General features: G+C 42.7%; 1 protein-coding gene across 13 annotated transcripts in view; it reads left to right on the forward strand.

Annotated features, from left to right (window-relative positions):
- Positions 1–15,728, forward strand: part of mecom (MDS1 and EVI1 complex locus) — a 125,086-nt gene that overhangs the window by 90,843 nt on the left and 18,515 nt on the right. For 12 of the 13 annotated variants that reach the window (XM_084950384.1, XM_084950391.1, XM_084950385.1 and 9 more), the window contains exons 3-4: positions 8,461–8,595; positions 15,556–15,658. In XM_084950384.1, the coding sequence (XP_084806510.1) occupies positions 8,461–8,595; positions 15,556–15,658 (238 nt within the window). Of the gene's footprint in view, positions 1–6,276; positions 7,113–8,460; positions 8,596–15,555; positions 15,659–15,728 lie in introns of those variants that run through there. The other variant, XM_084950397.1, reaches the window with a different exon arrangement.

Raw genomic sequence — 15,728 nt, forward strand, 5'->3', positions numbered from 1 at the left:
ATGTAAGTCTGGCTCTGTGTCTGGATGACTTTCGATAAAATCACAGATGTATTCAAATGTATTAAAGCAGACTGATTAATTATGCGCAAGCTCCTGTTCACGTTTATCATAAAGCAATGTGTCAGTATAAACTAGAGCTCATATGATTTTACAGCGAAATTTTAAGTATATTATATATGAGCATGGTGGCTCAGGGGTTTGCACTATTAGACCCTGCAGTCAAACCCCAGTAGGTCCCTTCGGTGCAGATGTTCTCCCCTTGCTTGGCTTCTGGAGCTGTTTTTTTTTCTTCTCATCCCAAGGCCCACACACAAAAACAAAAAAGATTCTTAAACTTTAAAGGTTCACTTCTTAAATAAAGGTTTAACACCGATAGGTCAACTACATCACTTTCCTCCAGCCTTGTAGATATTTTATCGTAAAAGCGAGCGACAGAAAGGTTGCATACAATATGAACGACGCGTCACTGAGTGTGCTCGACATGACAATTGTTTTTTTTCCTCCGTTGTTTTTGTTTTTGACTTTTTCTGTGTTGTTTTCGTGTGTGTCCGTCCATGTGTGTGTTCCTGCAGAAAATTGTGCCCAAGCCACATTTTAATGAAAGCTCTGGATCAGAGCGATGCCAGAAGCATGGTGTTCTGGCAGCAGCATCAGCATGTGCCCTGTACTCCGCAGTGCAACAAGCTCCTGGGTTAAATATAATCCCAGTCTAACTCAGGGGCCTCTTTGATGCTACTGAAAGCCAGTGAAGCCTTTAATGGGAGCCACTCTGTGTTCCTGTGTTATGTGTGAGCTGCTCAGCTTTCCTTCATTTTAAGGTTGTTGCAACTGATTTGTTGTTTTCCGAGCTAATTCTGACTTTAATCATGTCCACGTACGCTGTGCTGGGTAGCAGATTCCTATGCCTGCATGTGCGTGTGGTCCAGGTATTCCTGTTGGGAGGGGGTCTAAATGTGTTTAGAAAGCCACATTACTGGGACATGTCTTCCTTACAGGGACTAAGTTAACCTGAAAACACTAGTCTTTTGCTTTTTTTAGATGAATAGAGGTTTTAAGGTTAGGTTAGAGTGAAGCAGTAGTTATATTAAAGGTTAGTGAAAATCTCCAGGAAATGTAAATCAGTGTAATATCCTCTTGAGTCACAACTATGTGGGTTTCTTTATATGTCATGATGAACAGACTGAACACACTTCCACAGTCTGCTTACACAAGAATACTTTCCTCCTTTCTCACTTTTCAATTTTGACTACTTGCAAAGTTGAATATAAAAATAGCCATTATACACTCATGTTCCCCTCTTTTTTTTCTCTACGACACAACAAGCGCTTTTTTCCCCCCTTCAGTTTGAGAAAAAAAACTTCCAATAAAAGCGAATACGCAGAAGAAACAGAGTGCCTGTGTTTGATCTGCTGCTGGTTTTTTTTTTTAGATTTCTGAGAAGTATCAACCTATTTTCAGTTGTTTCCTGTTCAGAATCAAGTTAGCTGTTATCACAAGGCTGCCGGGATCATTTTCTTCGGTTGCAGCGAAAAGCTGTAACGTCCTTGTCTGATATCCACCAACATTAAAATATTAGCCTTCCAATTGGACACGGTGTGTCAAAGGCAGCTTGTCACAGTGTTACAGCTGAGTCCTGACTTTAAACGTGAGAAGAGAGCTCAATAAATGTAATGAATGTGTGACACTTGGACATCTGAAGTGCCGTGTTCAGTTCCATAGCACTTTTACCTCTTGTACATAAAAAGCCTCTTTTAAAGATGATATCTATGAGCGTTTTAGAGCCAATTTGTTCTCCCTGCGGCAAAAGGCAACATGCTCTAATTACCTCCCCCCACCTTCTCCACTGAGGCTGGAGGTGGAGGTGGTGGGGAGGTGTTTAAGTTTCCAGTCTGTCCAATGCGTATGGGAGCTGTGTGCCCACTGAATTTATGTTTCACAAACCTGACCTTTGACACTTGTGCAGCTTTATCACACCCAATAGCCCAAATACAGTGTGTCCCTATATGCCGAGGCTCTGTGGAGGAAGTGTCTGTGATTACCACAATCTGTACTACTTTGTGTACATCACTGCCAGCCCTCAGCCCCGTCTCCACTTCTCTTCCGCCTGACAGACTCTCAAGTCACTTAGGCCGCCATTGCTTCCTTCAGACAACACCATCAGGTTGCCTAAACCCAGTTAGCTTTGCATCTTATCTAATCTCACATTCGCCCTCTCCTCAGATTGTCTGAAACAGTTTAGTCCCTTACTGTCCCTTGTAGCACTTCAGCTTCTGCGGCAGAGATTGCTTCTCAGTTTGTTTGTTTTTTTTTCGCATTTTGTGGTAATTCTGTTATTTTTGCATTTTGGAAATTATTTTTCTTTCATTTAATGCTTCAACTGAGAAATCCGTGAGTAAGCCCACTCAGTCAGGCATCGTGTCACTGAGTGGGTCACTCAGGGCATGAGGCTTGGTGTTACTTCCCAGTTTTGACACTTTCAAACTTTAAAGTGTCGACTTCAAAACGATTAAAAAATACACCTACCCACAAGGACACAAATGAAAGAGTCCTCTACTCTTAAAAAAGGAGAAAAAAGAGTGCGCCCTGGATTATGAGCTCAAAGAGAAGCAAAGACAGTGCCAAAGCGAAAAAGACCATGTGCTAATTCAGCAAACACACCGGGCTTGTTCCTCGCAGGCCGCAGAATTTGTCAAGAAATCATCCCTCGCTCTCTCTGCCGGAATGCCTGCCTGACCCCCGGCAAATGAAAATAATCCAAAGTAATTAGAAGTGAGCCGGTCTGGTCCTGAGAGCCCCCGGGCGGCCGGGTAAACATGGCGGAGGGTCCGGGAGGGGCCAGTAGAGAGAGATGGAGGTGGGGGTGTGGAGGAGGGAGGGTGCTGACCTTGTCCACATAAAGCAGTGATTTATGAAGTGCAGGGCACAGCAGCAGGGCTTCTGTCTTCTCCCGCAGAACCAAATTACTGAGGTGGAGATTAACACGCCGCTCACAACGGGCCTACTTCCAGGCCCAAGGAAAAATTTTTATTTACATTTTCTCCTTTCATTTCCTTCGCCGTGTTTTAATGCTAATTGGCACCGTGCACATCCTCTATTAATAAAGACTCTTGAAACTGCGCCACTCATTCTCCTGCGCGCACCTATTGCCTGATGAATGCGCTAATTAAAAGACAAAGCCGCAGAGTGTTGTGCAGTCTGGAGGCTGACGTCTCTTTGAGCCCCGGGTGACTTTTTTTTAACCACTTGATTGAATCGCCCCACATTTAGGCAGAAATAAAAAGCGAGGGGGAAAGATGGTTGTGTGTGGGGGGGCGGGGGGGCGTGTGTATATAAAGTCACGATGGAGACTTAATGCAGCTTTTCGCCGTGTCAATAGGAGGTCTCGTCATGAACAGTGGAACTATTTCATGTGGATTTGGCCGCGATATTTTCTTTCTCTCCCCTCTCTCTCGCTCTCTCCTGAAGGATGTGCTGGAATGCACCACACAGGCCTTCCCAGTGTTTCCATGTGGCCCCTCGGCTGCAGCGGGTATAGGCTCTCCAAGTTCGCTTGCTGCTGGAGTCAGTTTGCAACCCACACGGGAATCCCCCCCTCTTCTCCAGCATGTCCCATCTGACTTTGCAGAGCACCGAAACTTAAATCACTTTTCTTTTTTTTCTAAATAGAAGAAAATGCTTAAAAGATATTTAATGGATTTTTTAAGAAGAAGAAGGAAGTGTGTTAGCGCATGAAGCCGAATCTCAGATAATATATGAAGCTGATTGATCTTATAAACCAATAAAAAGTGTCTACATGCATGTATGAATTTGTCTTTGCTTGACCAAACTCCTAAAAACAAACAAGAAAGCCGCAAGCAAAAAAAGGGGCCTGTTTGAGCAATTTGAGACTCCTTTTCAAGAATTTCACAGCACTTTAAACATTATCCGGATGCTGTACGTTTTAATCCTCCCCAATCAAATAAGTATGAAACGCTGTGTTGCATGATATAGTCGGAACTAACATACCCTGAAGCCTGCGTGTGTTTGGTTTGTAATTTGTTGATAAACAGCTTTTCCACCTCGCCATCCCACCGTTTGTCACAATCATTATGACAAAGGCGTGGAAATGATTCTGATAAAACGGGTCTATTAAATCCGGGCACATCAGAACGGCGTTTACGGCAAACAAAATATAAATTAGAGCAACGACTCGCAAATCATTCTCGCGGTTTATTAAAGGAACAAGTGTTTTAAATTCACCCCCATCGGTCTCTTCAGCGCGGACTCAAGAGCTTTTTATGGCAGCTCGTTCAGGTGATTATATATTCAAGTCGTACACATCTTTCATGGCCCACCTAGCATCTGCACGCCTTGTTGTGTAGATGTTTTGCGCACAAGATTGAAAGTGAACAAAAAAAGTAGACTTATAGCAAAGTAGGCTCGTTGCTGGGCACTTTTTTATTATTATTTGTAATTGATTTTTTTATTGTGTTATTATTTTGTCGCGTGACAGCTGGAGTCTGTTTTCCCTTTGCTAAAATATCCACACAAACTTAGATCGCTCGTGTGTGTAGAGATAACGCAGTGCAGCTGCTCAGCGCTGTCATAAATAGACATTCAAATCACCAAATTATACGTCACAAATGTGCAGGGTTTTATTCTGAATTTGATTGTGCCGTGAGGGATTTTATTATGAAATGACAAAAGTCCGTGCTGGGTTTAGCTCACTTGACAGCAGCAACAAATCGAATCACCTAATTAGTTTTTTTTAACTCTCAAGTCCCCACTCACACTTCTTTAGTGAAGTTCAGTTCAGCTGAGCACGCCATCTCCTGACTGGAAAAAGAATTGTAGCTTTTCCTTCACGTGCCCGTGCATGGAGATGGGGAGTGGGTTGGTAGGTGGGTCTGTGTGTGTGAGAGGGGGTTGGTGCGGGGGTCATACCACCGTTACCCCAATTTACCCCCGGTGATACCACAAACCCCGAGAGTTTATCCTCTTTTTCTCACATTTCCTCCTTTTCACAAAACCCCTCGCACTTCTCTCTCTATCAGGATCCTCGATCAGGACTCGGAGAGGCTGTGAAGCAATCACTTTCCCAGATTACTTGTATTTAATACACAATGCATCATAAAACAAATCCCTCATCCTGACAGGAAGAAAATAGAACAGCTCATTCGACTTGAGCTTTCCCAATTTATGGCTAAATTAAAAAGGGTTCCAACAATGGACAAGTCGAGGAGAGGCAGGAAATCAATGACCGGGCGGACCGGGGTCTCTCCTCGGTTCTCAAGGAGCGCGAGACGATGGGAATCGGTGGCCGGGTCCTGCCTTATTTACACATGATTTTTCCTGTCCTTCCTGCACATTTGCTCCGCGATTTCGCAAAACAATGGGTATTATCTGGGATGGAAGGTCAATGTCACAGTGTAAGGAGTTATCCATCATCATCTGCTCTCATCAGCCAAAGCCCCGCTCTCTCTGGCTTTATAAGCTGCCTAATAAACTCCGCTCACTGACAACAAGGACGTTTCTGTGTTATTCTCTACCCTTGTCAGATTGTTCACGGTATCAGTTTCAGCTTTAAACTGAGAGATTAAAACACACACACACTCAAGAAATACAATGTCCAACATTTGGTCTCATCTTGATGGCAAAGCAGGTGCACGAAGGCGCACGCAGAGCTAAAAGGTTTTTCTTTTCTTTTCTTTTTTAACGCAGATTCAGAAATAACTAACCCAAGCTGATGTTGAAAAGTAAATGTGTTGTGCTGTATGTAGAGGTGAGCTTTGGAAAGCAGGTGAGTAGGCCAGGGTCCTAAAATGTGGCGCATGGGCATCAAATGGCCCGTATAGAGATTCCCAGATCTCAGTGTGTGCAATTAGGCTGTTTATTATCATTACTATTATTAGTAGTAATATTATTATTATTATTATCACTCGTTCCCCCTCGCATACAGCTCAAGTCTGAATGATAAGATAGCTCAAATAAGAAACGTGTAACACACTGCAGCCCCTTTAAATTCAGTTCTTAATAACGACAAAAAATTGTCGAGAGGTTTAAGAAAAGGTGGATAATAATTCACGACTTTGATGCGTATGTTCCTTCATTAAAGTGTGCAGACTATGTGTGTGTGTGTGTGTGTGTGTGTGTGTGTGTGTGTGTGTGTAGTTCATCCCTTTAGAAGCCCCCATCCCGACCTCTCCCTGACCCCGCTCACCCTCTCCAACCCCGGGCCTCTGTCACTTTAAAATTTACTGCGGAGAGGAGTCTCTGCTTTCCGGGGACATGTGTAAAGACAGTCTCCCTGCTTGGAGTCCCCTCTCCTTTTTTTTCTTTTTTTTAATAAGGATGGATCATCCTTTATTTTTTCTTTTCTCTCTTTTTTTTTCTTCTTTTTTTGAATGAGAAACATCACACACAAGTATCCGCGAGGCGCAAAGTAGGGAGGCGATGCCTGAAATCTCCCCGCCACCCCCCACCCCGAATATCTCCGCTATCACACAGACGACACATCCCGACTGGCTGAAGAGGAGGAGGAGGTGGTGGTGGAGGGGGGGGAGGAAGAGAAAAATGAAAAGTTGAATGGCTACTAGAAGACACCTGGTTGCGTCAGGACAGGAGGGGTGACAAGAGAGGAGCGGACGAGCCTTTCGAAGCGCACCGCTGCGAGAGAAAAAAAAGTTAGGATCAAGTTGATGCACCGGAGGGGATTTCAGTTCCGACGTCTGCGGGACAGCGAGGGGAGAAGCGCGGAGTCGGCGCTGTCTGTGAGACAGTGTAGTAAGAAGGGATTTACTTTTACCGAGCGAGCCGTGTGTGAGAGACAGCACACAGACACACACACAGACAGCGAGACAAGTCGACTCGTCCCGCGGATTGGAGACCTGAAGAGACCGAAAAACAACCGCACACCGATCTTTTTTTTCTTTCTTTTAATGTGTCAAAAAATCTGGAGAAGTCGTCATTAGCAAAAAAAAATATTTTTCTACTTTTATTTTTAATTCCCAGGGCGATTTTTTTTGTATTTTTATTTTTTTACGGTGTCACTTTTTACTCAGTTAACCACCGCTGTTATTATCCCAAGAGGCTCAAAGTGTGGCACGCCAGTTTAAAAAAAACGAGTCACCACGGTAAGAACACGCAGACTTTTATAAATAAAAACTGCTTCACTGAGGGTTTTTTTTTTATTTTTTATTTTTTTACTTTCTTTTTTCTTACACGCAGAGAAAGAAAAAGCACATCTAGGAGTTTATTCGCTCATCCATCTTGCTGAACTAAGTTTGACGTTTAAATTATTAGTTAAAAGACTGCGGCGTAGTTTACAGAATACACGACTAGGTGCTCTCTTAGCGCGGACAAAGGGCTTTATGTAACCTAAATATTTATTCAGCAGCAGGTTACACAAAGACATAAAGACAGATTTGTGACCCTGAGAGAGAGATTCCGTTTTGCATCCCAACAATCGGCTTGTCTTCATAATTCTTATCACTCGTGGTTTCCTGCAGTTGATTTGTTCCCCAGTAAAGTTTACAGCCGCGCCATGAAAAATGTCAGAGCGCTCGCGATTCGTTCGAGTGGAAATGCTGCGCGAATATTTTGTAAACGATAAAAGTCCACCGATGATATGATTTGCATGATAATTCACTTCTATTGTGTTTGTTGCTCTTCTGCTGATTTCGCCAATGAGAGGAACAAAGCTGTCCCCCTGGTTTATTATTGTCACATCCATTGTGTGTGTAGTTTTTTATCTTTTACTGTTCTTGTTGCAGTTAAAATGAGTAACGTTTGGTTCATTTATTCGTTGCAACTACATTTAAAGAAACGAATTCAAACGTCAGCTAGAGTCAGGTTAAATGCAAATAGATTTTTTTAGTGGTGTATTTCATTTTGTGGCAGATTTTTACATTTCTTTTTTTTTTCTTCCTTTCTGTAACAAAATAATAAAGGAGCGATCGGTCCAAAGTGAAACTGAAAGAAACCTTTGCTAATATGAAATGAATGCATATAATAATTCATGTTTTTATTTGTTACTGAACCTACTATTTGGCTTTTTTTGTCTTCCTTGCTGACTTATTGACGTCACTTAGCATCTTAAGAATATTTATGAATATGATTTCCATTTTTATTACTTAAATGGTAATGACATCATTCTTCAACAGGCCTCTGAAGCTTTAAAAAGGTCTCAGATATATAATGAAATTACTTTGGTACTGAGTGTTTTTTTCTCTTTCTTTTCATTTATACACAATGTTCACTGTCTTATATTCAAAACAATACAAATAATAATAATATTAAAAGTGTGTGTGTGTGTGTGTGTGTGTGTGTGTCAGAGAGAGAGAGAGAGAGACCTGCTCCTAACATTTGAGTTCTTTTCTCTGTGGGAGGTATGTGGTTAGTCAGTGTTTGGACACAGTAACCTGGACTGATACTGATCAAAGTCTGATCTCTTGCTCTCTCTCTGTCTTTCATTCCTTGCAGATCTTGGATGGGTCAGGCCATGTAAAATTCTGCGTGGATGCCAGCAAACCAGATATCGGGAGCTGGCTGAAGCACATCCAGTTTGCCCCTGCAGCCAAGCAGCACAACCTGACAGCGTGCCAGATAGATGATCAGGTACGAGGAGACGGGTCACTCGCAGCCCACCTGGCAAAACAACCTCAACAAAGTGCGAGATAAATAGGATGTGAAGGAAAGAGAGAGGGAGAAAACATCTGCATGACTCAATTTTGAACTCCCACATGCTGATGTGTCTTTTAAATGTCTGGCAGGATGAATCAAGCATTTAAAATGCACTCAGCCTTTTTCTAAAGCCAGAAGGCTTCCCTGTATTTTCCGACGGCTGTCCCGTCTGCGTGCTGCTGTGTTAAAAGGTGTTATTGTGATCTAAGTCAGATAGCCCCGAGAGCCGCTGGCCCACCCTGCCTTTAGTTTACTCACACACACGCACAGGTCTTATGTGACGTTGCACCATAGAGACTCCTCACTATCTGCGTGTGTTTTCCTTCGGTAATTGTGCACTGGCTTCTGCCGTGCGAGGACCACAGGGCAGGATCAGAGGCGGCCCGCCAAGATGATAGTTCCACACACTTCCTAGTCACGCTTGCGATATAAACTCCTAGATATGCCAGGAATGTCACCATCCTTTTGCTGCTCACCTGGCTGTGCAGAGGTGCGTGCTGTATACATGGGGGCCTGTTCAGCTCAGCAAAGCCATGGCGGGGGCTCCTCCCACACAGAAACACACACATACACACATTGGGACAGGAACACAAGAGGCTAAACTTTATTTGACGCGTGTGCACAGCATACCATCGCATGACCCGAATAAAAAACATAATCTAGCTGGCGTGTTTGTCATCACTTCTCACTGGTGGTCCATTTAAATTTCCTGCTTAATGTCGCCCATTGAAATGTCTGCAAAATCTCCATTATAGTGCTTGGTAACATGCTCTAAATACAGCACTCGCAATTAGTGGTAATTAGATGCAGAAATTTCTCACAGTGGAAAAGATGCACCGAGTTTGCCTTTTCCCTGAAAAAAGAAAAAGAAAAAAAAAGGTGATCGACATCTTCCAAGAAAGACCTGGCCTGTTCTTCTGTCAGACATGTATGTTTTTGTTCTGTTCTCTTCCTCACAAGGAGGAGAGATAGGTGTATCACTTCTCTTAGAGGGATAGAAGGAGAAGGCTTCCAGAAGTACTTAGCCACTCTTTTTTAAAAAGACACAGAGAGACAAACAAGCAGAGGAGAGCTTTCCTGAGCTGCCCTCTGCACGAGGTGTGACTCGCTGTCAACACTGTGGTTCTGCTTGGGTGGCTGTGTAAGGCACCGACAGGTCACGGACATGGCTATGATGAGGTGATTGTTAAGTATTACACACTGTCACAACACAGCACAATGTGCTGTCTTTAAGCCTTCCGGCCAACATTGGTGTTTTTGAAAACACAGTGTAGCGTCTCACAATGCCTGTCTGTATCTGTAAAATGAATAGACTGAATAGGGTGGTCAAAGCTGCTGTCAGTTTTTGGTACTGACTGTGTGCGAGTGTGTGTGTCTGTGTGTGTGTGCTGGTGCTCATGAGGGCTTTTTTTGTGTCCCTGCGTGCACAGACGTTTATGTTCATTGACTTGCTGTGAGTGTGTCAAGTGTTTTATTGTGTCTCTGAAGTGTGTGCCCACACCTGTAAGTGCCTGTGTTTCCTACATGTATGCATGTACGATTGTGTGTGTTTTGTGTATGTGTGTGTGTGTGTGTGTGTACCCACACGCACACTCTGCAAGGACTGTGAATTGTTCACTGCGGTTCAGATGACTCCCCGCGCTCCTCATTCTGAGCTGGAAACGCTAAAACACACAGTACCTGATTCCAACAGGTTTTTACTGCCACAGAGAAGTGCTGACTCCAAACGCAGCCTGAAACCACACATTACACAGTCGCCACATAACGTGTAGCATCACCAGATTTCCACAGAAGGGCCTGACTAAGCCGCCCCGGGCTCATACATTTCTTGTTCTGTAAAGTCGTCCTTCAAAACCAAGTTTAAACAAATCGTCCCTTGCCATGCGCTCAACAGAGATGATTTGTTGTACGGCCTGATTTTAAGGCAGTGTCATACAGCGACAGCAATTTCCAGGCGTGTTGGTCGTTATTTGGGCCTGGTTCTTTTCAAGCCTCAATTTAGCCCTGCCAGCGTGAGTAAAACTGGCCTCCGTCCTCTTATTTCTGACCCAGTTCTGGTTATCATAAAACTTTATGAGCAATCTCAGGAGAACATGGGAGCGAGAGAGGAATGAATGAGGGAGCAGAGAGAGAGAACAACGTCTGTTTATTTCTTACTAGAGGAACTGTTCGCAAGTCCACTTCCCCTTTCTCTTCTCTTTTTCTCTCTCAATTCATTTGTTACTCATCTGCCATCCTCCATCAGGATAAACGTCTTTATTTTTACCCCTTTGCATGGAAAACTTGAGCGGACTGTGCAGGAAGTAATAGAGGACCTGCAAAGGAATACATTGAATATTTTTAAGTTTAAAGATATTGCGCACTGTGTGTTCAGCTGTTGAAATTTAAAAAGCTAAAATTATTCTTTAATAATAATATTAGCTGGTCTTTGGTCATTTTAAAAGAAATGAACAAGGACAGCCTTTATTTGGGTGACCTTTCTGTTTTACTACTTTATATATTTGACACGTCAGAGTGGAAAGCAACAGGAAAGAGCGGAGAGGGAAGGCGATGGCAGGTGTCACAGTCTGTGAGTCACACTGAAATTTGTAATTAATCCAGCATGCTTCAGCTCACAGGTTTGAATTTATTTAGAAATAAGAAGAGCTGTATTAAGAGAGCCAAGTATCATACATGCAGGTTCTCATTTTATTTCTAAATGAATGTGAAACTCTTTAAAGTTGGCCAGTTACATAGTTTTTTGATGTTTGAAAATCCCTACCCCAGTGCGCAAGACATCCTCGCTCGCACGCTAACACACACGCAGAGACGATGCAGCCTTAGCGCCGCTTCCACAGATCCATCCACGACCAGCACGTTTTGTTGTTAATATAATCAGGGGAATTAGCGCTTACAAACCCTCCGCTGTGCTCCTGACTCTACTGAGTCAATTGAAGGGAAAATTGATTAAAAGTGTAATTAACATCATCCAACGAGGCCCGAAGAGCCTTTTATAAGACAGTGCAGAGGGATATGAGCGTTAATCTCATTCGCTCTATTGATTCTCACTCAGTATTGAGTGGGATGGAGTGGCTTTGGGGCATATTAGCAAAACACTGACGGCCATTCACTATGTAAATACACTGGAGGTGATTGCAGCTCAGTGAGATAAAGGTATTGGACCACATTCAGCTAAAAAGAAGAGATCAGATCGTGCAATTCCACACGATTTAATGCTTCATATGACAACTTTAGAAGATTTACAGCCTTTTTTTTAATTCACAGATGTAACTTTTTTTTACCTGACATTGATGCTATGCCACTAAAGAGGTACCAAAACAATTTTTGCTTTTTCTTTGCTTCCTTTGCATGTAAGGAAGCCAGCATGTTCATCCAAATTGCTGGAAGCAGCTGCACATTGTGTGCTCATACTCTTTATTGCTATCTAAGTCACGAAATGGTTTCATTTAGAAGCCAAGCGATGGTAACTGCCAAACATACTGTACATGTAGCATGACCCCGCTGGAGAGGCCACAACACATGTGGACATGTTGCTGTTATGCAACTGCTGACTAAGCACAATGTTGTGGTCGATCTTCTATATTGTAATTATGCTTTGCACTTTTTTCCCCCTTCTTTGCTTAAAAATAAACAGCGTTGGGGAAATGTTTGAACCGAATGCTCGTATCCGATGTTGCTTCTTTAATTTAGTGTGGCCCCGTGTTAAAGTAGCCTGAGACTTTAAGGGATTTTCTTTTTCTTTTTGTACTAAGACAAACAGCCAGACTGAGCGTTTACTGGGACGGGACAGCGTAGGTTAACATACCTGTTGAATGCGGTCTGTGTGCGAGAGGGCGAGAGGAATCGGCCAACAGGGTGTGGACACAGAAAATGTGACTGTGTTTACTCTGCTAATGACTAATGGTGTCAAGGTAATAACTTATCCAATTATAGCCTCTGATCCTCGTGTGGTTTTAACCTTTGACAGGGAGAGTGTATGACAGAGAGAGGAAGATAAGCAGTGACCTAATAAACTAACGCATACAGACAAAAAAGGCAACATATCCTTTAAAAAAAGATCTTTGTATTGATATAAAATAAAAGAAAATGTTTAAGAGAAGATCGGGGTGTTTTTGGATAAAACATGAACTAGAATCTCAACACTTTTTATGGTTTTCGGTGTGAACTCAAACACCCTGACTATCTTATCTCCAGAATTATCTTAAGCCACTGTTTGACTGCTGGAAAAAGAAATGTTTGCGTGTGTGTGGCCATGACATGCTAAGGATGACCCCAAGAGTTAAAGACGGTGTGTCCTGTTTGGGACACACAGTGACTCGCTGCCTCTTTGTTTATGTGTGTGTGTGTATTTTCACTGTTTATCTGTGGCAACCCTCAGGGAAGGGGTGGAGCCGCTGGGGAGAAATCCCCCTCCTGTTCGTAATCACCCTCTTGAGTGTGCTTACACTGCTCCAAGAATACACGTTCTTGTGTAAAGAGTACAGAGTGGGTCTAATCGAGAGAGGTCAGAGGTCAGATTCAGAGCCAGGAGTGCTTCTTGCTGACAGAGACTTTGGTATGGCTGTTGTCTGCTGTTTGCTGCTGTTCTTTGTGGATTTATTTTTTTTTTGTATTTTTTATGAACAAATGTGAACAAATTCAGCAGTGTCCATTAATTTTTATGTTCTAAGGCTATCGTCCAGGGATGTCAAACTAATTTAACATCGTCAGCCTTAAGTTAGCCAGACCAGCGAAACACCCTTCTCTGTCAGTGTAAATACATTTAGCTGAATGCATAATCCCTGACATGTCTCAATATAAGAAAAAGAAGTGGGATTTAAAAGAACATCTCAGTTTTCAACATGATGAAGGTATAAAAAAATTTCTATAGCAGATATAGTCGATACTGGGAAAACCAGGAACTTCTCTCTTGTCTTTCAATTATGTATCTATAACCTATTTATTTGCTGTAGTATGAATGGCAACCGGGGAGGTCTTCATCAATAGAATCAGAGCTGTAAATCATTTGAAAATACAATTAAAAGTTCAAATTCTGTGCACTCCTTCACATTTTCCAAAGCTTTCCAATTGGAGTGATTCTGGCTCTTGGGCCTTATGTTTGGCACTTTAAACGGCGCTCTGGTGACTTTCCAAAGAGCCTTCCTGCTCAGTCTCAGTATCAGTCTCTCAGAGCGGAACCCCTACAGTCCCTCGTGTCTGTTTGTGCCGATGTCTGATTGTTTCTGGATCACAATATTTTTGTGCCCTTTGAGGCCCTTTGAGAGCCCCTTTGTCTGTGCGCCCATGTGCGATCTACAAAAAGACGATCCAGATTCATGCAAACGCATCTCTGGTACAGAGGGCAGAGTAGGGTATGACAGAGATTATAGTTTTGGGACCCTCACAGTTCACTTCTCTTTATTCATACTAGATCTGCTTCCTTCAACATAGCAGGAAAAACATTCCCCAACTTTTAACTTTAACTACTGGCCTTCCTTGTTAAATGAAGGCAAATCAAAAAAAATTCTCAAATACTAAAAAATAAATAAATAAATCATAAAAATGGATTCCATTTGGTGGTTATTATGTAATATGTCTCCCCTGGTCTGGATAACTGTAATGACTCCGGTTCAGCCCTGTAATGGGAGTCAGACTTCCAGGCCCTGTTGCCCTCCCACTGCTTTTCTTGGCAGGTCATATTCATTTTATGCCTGAATTTAAGTCATACTTTAACGCTACCACAAAACTACATGAGTTACGATGCATCAATCACTCCTAGGTTATTGACACGCAAGAGCTCTGCCTTGGTCCGGCCGACTTACTTAAGCTCCCTGTACTCCAGCGACTCAGTAGTGTCACATTTAGTATTATATCATTTGCCAGAAGTAAGAACAATGACACAAATAATTATAGTCCGAAGCATACCTCATGATCTTTATTGTGACCGAGATATTTATCTTAACTCTCTCAGGAGCCACGGCGGCTCTTGTGTTCCCCCAGTCAGGAATTCCCTTCATAAGCGGCGTATCTGTGACCTGCGCCTTCCCAGAAGCAACTCTCTCCACCCCCCCCTGTCGCATTTCTAATAAATTCCTCTATCATCATTGTCATGTTGACACAGCAAAGGAAGGTAATATGTTAAACGTCCAAAGCGTGCCAAATATAACTCCATGTGTGATTGTTTCACAAAGAAAGCCTATTGTGTGTCCAGGGGAAGCACCACAGTCCCAGGGACTCTCATCTGATTCTTAAATATGACTTGCCCCACTCAAAATGCACGGTCCCATATTTAGCCGTAGCAAAACTATTTATGTACAAATGCTGTACACGTAAGTCAGTATAGGTGCATTAAATAACACAAACTGATCGCACAGCTGGAAGTTTCTCCTATTGGGAAAATGGTCAATCAACACAATGCTGATTTTATAATAGTTCGTTATGCTGGCTGTTTGTTTAATTAGCTTTCTCTCCACATAGTCGTTGCCACTTCCTGTCCACTACAAGCATTACTGTGTAGAGTATTTACAGACGAGTATATTTATTCAGCAGTTGTTTGTGTTTTCTTTTTGTATTCATGAAGATGGATGCCTTACAGGATGAGTAATTACAACTTAATGACTGTGTGTATTTTCATGTATACGTCTCTTCTGCGTGTGCGGTGGTGCTATGACAATCATGTGTGTATGCGCATGCCTGTACAGTACAGCTACCTCACGTGACCTCTGCAACGCTTGCCTCGTGCTGTTATCGACAACCTAGAAGAGACAAGTTAACACAAAGTGACCGACGCAACATTTTTACTATAAAACAAAGGACTGAAGCAAATTCTTTGATACGTATCTGCGGGGCTCTTTTGATTCAAGGGTTGATTTGAAAACTTCTGCTTAAGTCATAAAAATATTTTGTGTCTTACAGATATTCTACAAAGTCACCAGAGAGATTTTTCCTGGCCAGGAGCTGCTACTTTTCATGAAGGCTGAAGAGTATTCATGTGATACGATGGCTCCTGATATTCATGGTCGGCACCTCACGCATGCGCAGACACAAATGTTTTTGTTTTTTTCTCTCTCTGCTGTAAACATATCTCA

The sequence above is a fragment of the Perissodus microlepis genome, chromosome 14, assembly GCF_051167445.1.
Source record: "Perissodus microlepis isolate ML-2025 ecotype Zambia chromosome 14, ASM5116744v1, whole genome shotgun sequence".
NCBI classification, from domain to species: domain Eukaryota; kingdom Metazoa; phylum Chordata; class Actinopteri; order Cichliformes; family Cichlidae; genus Perissodus; species Perissodus microlepis.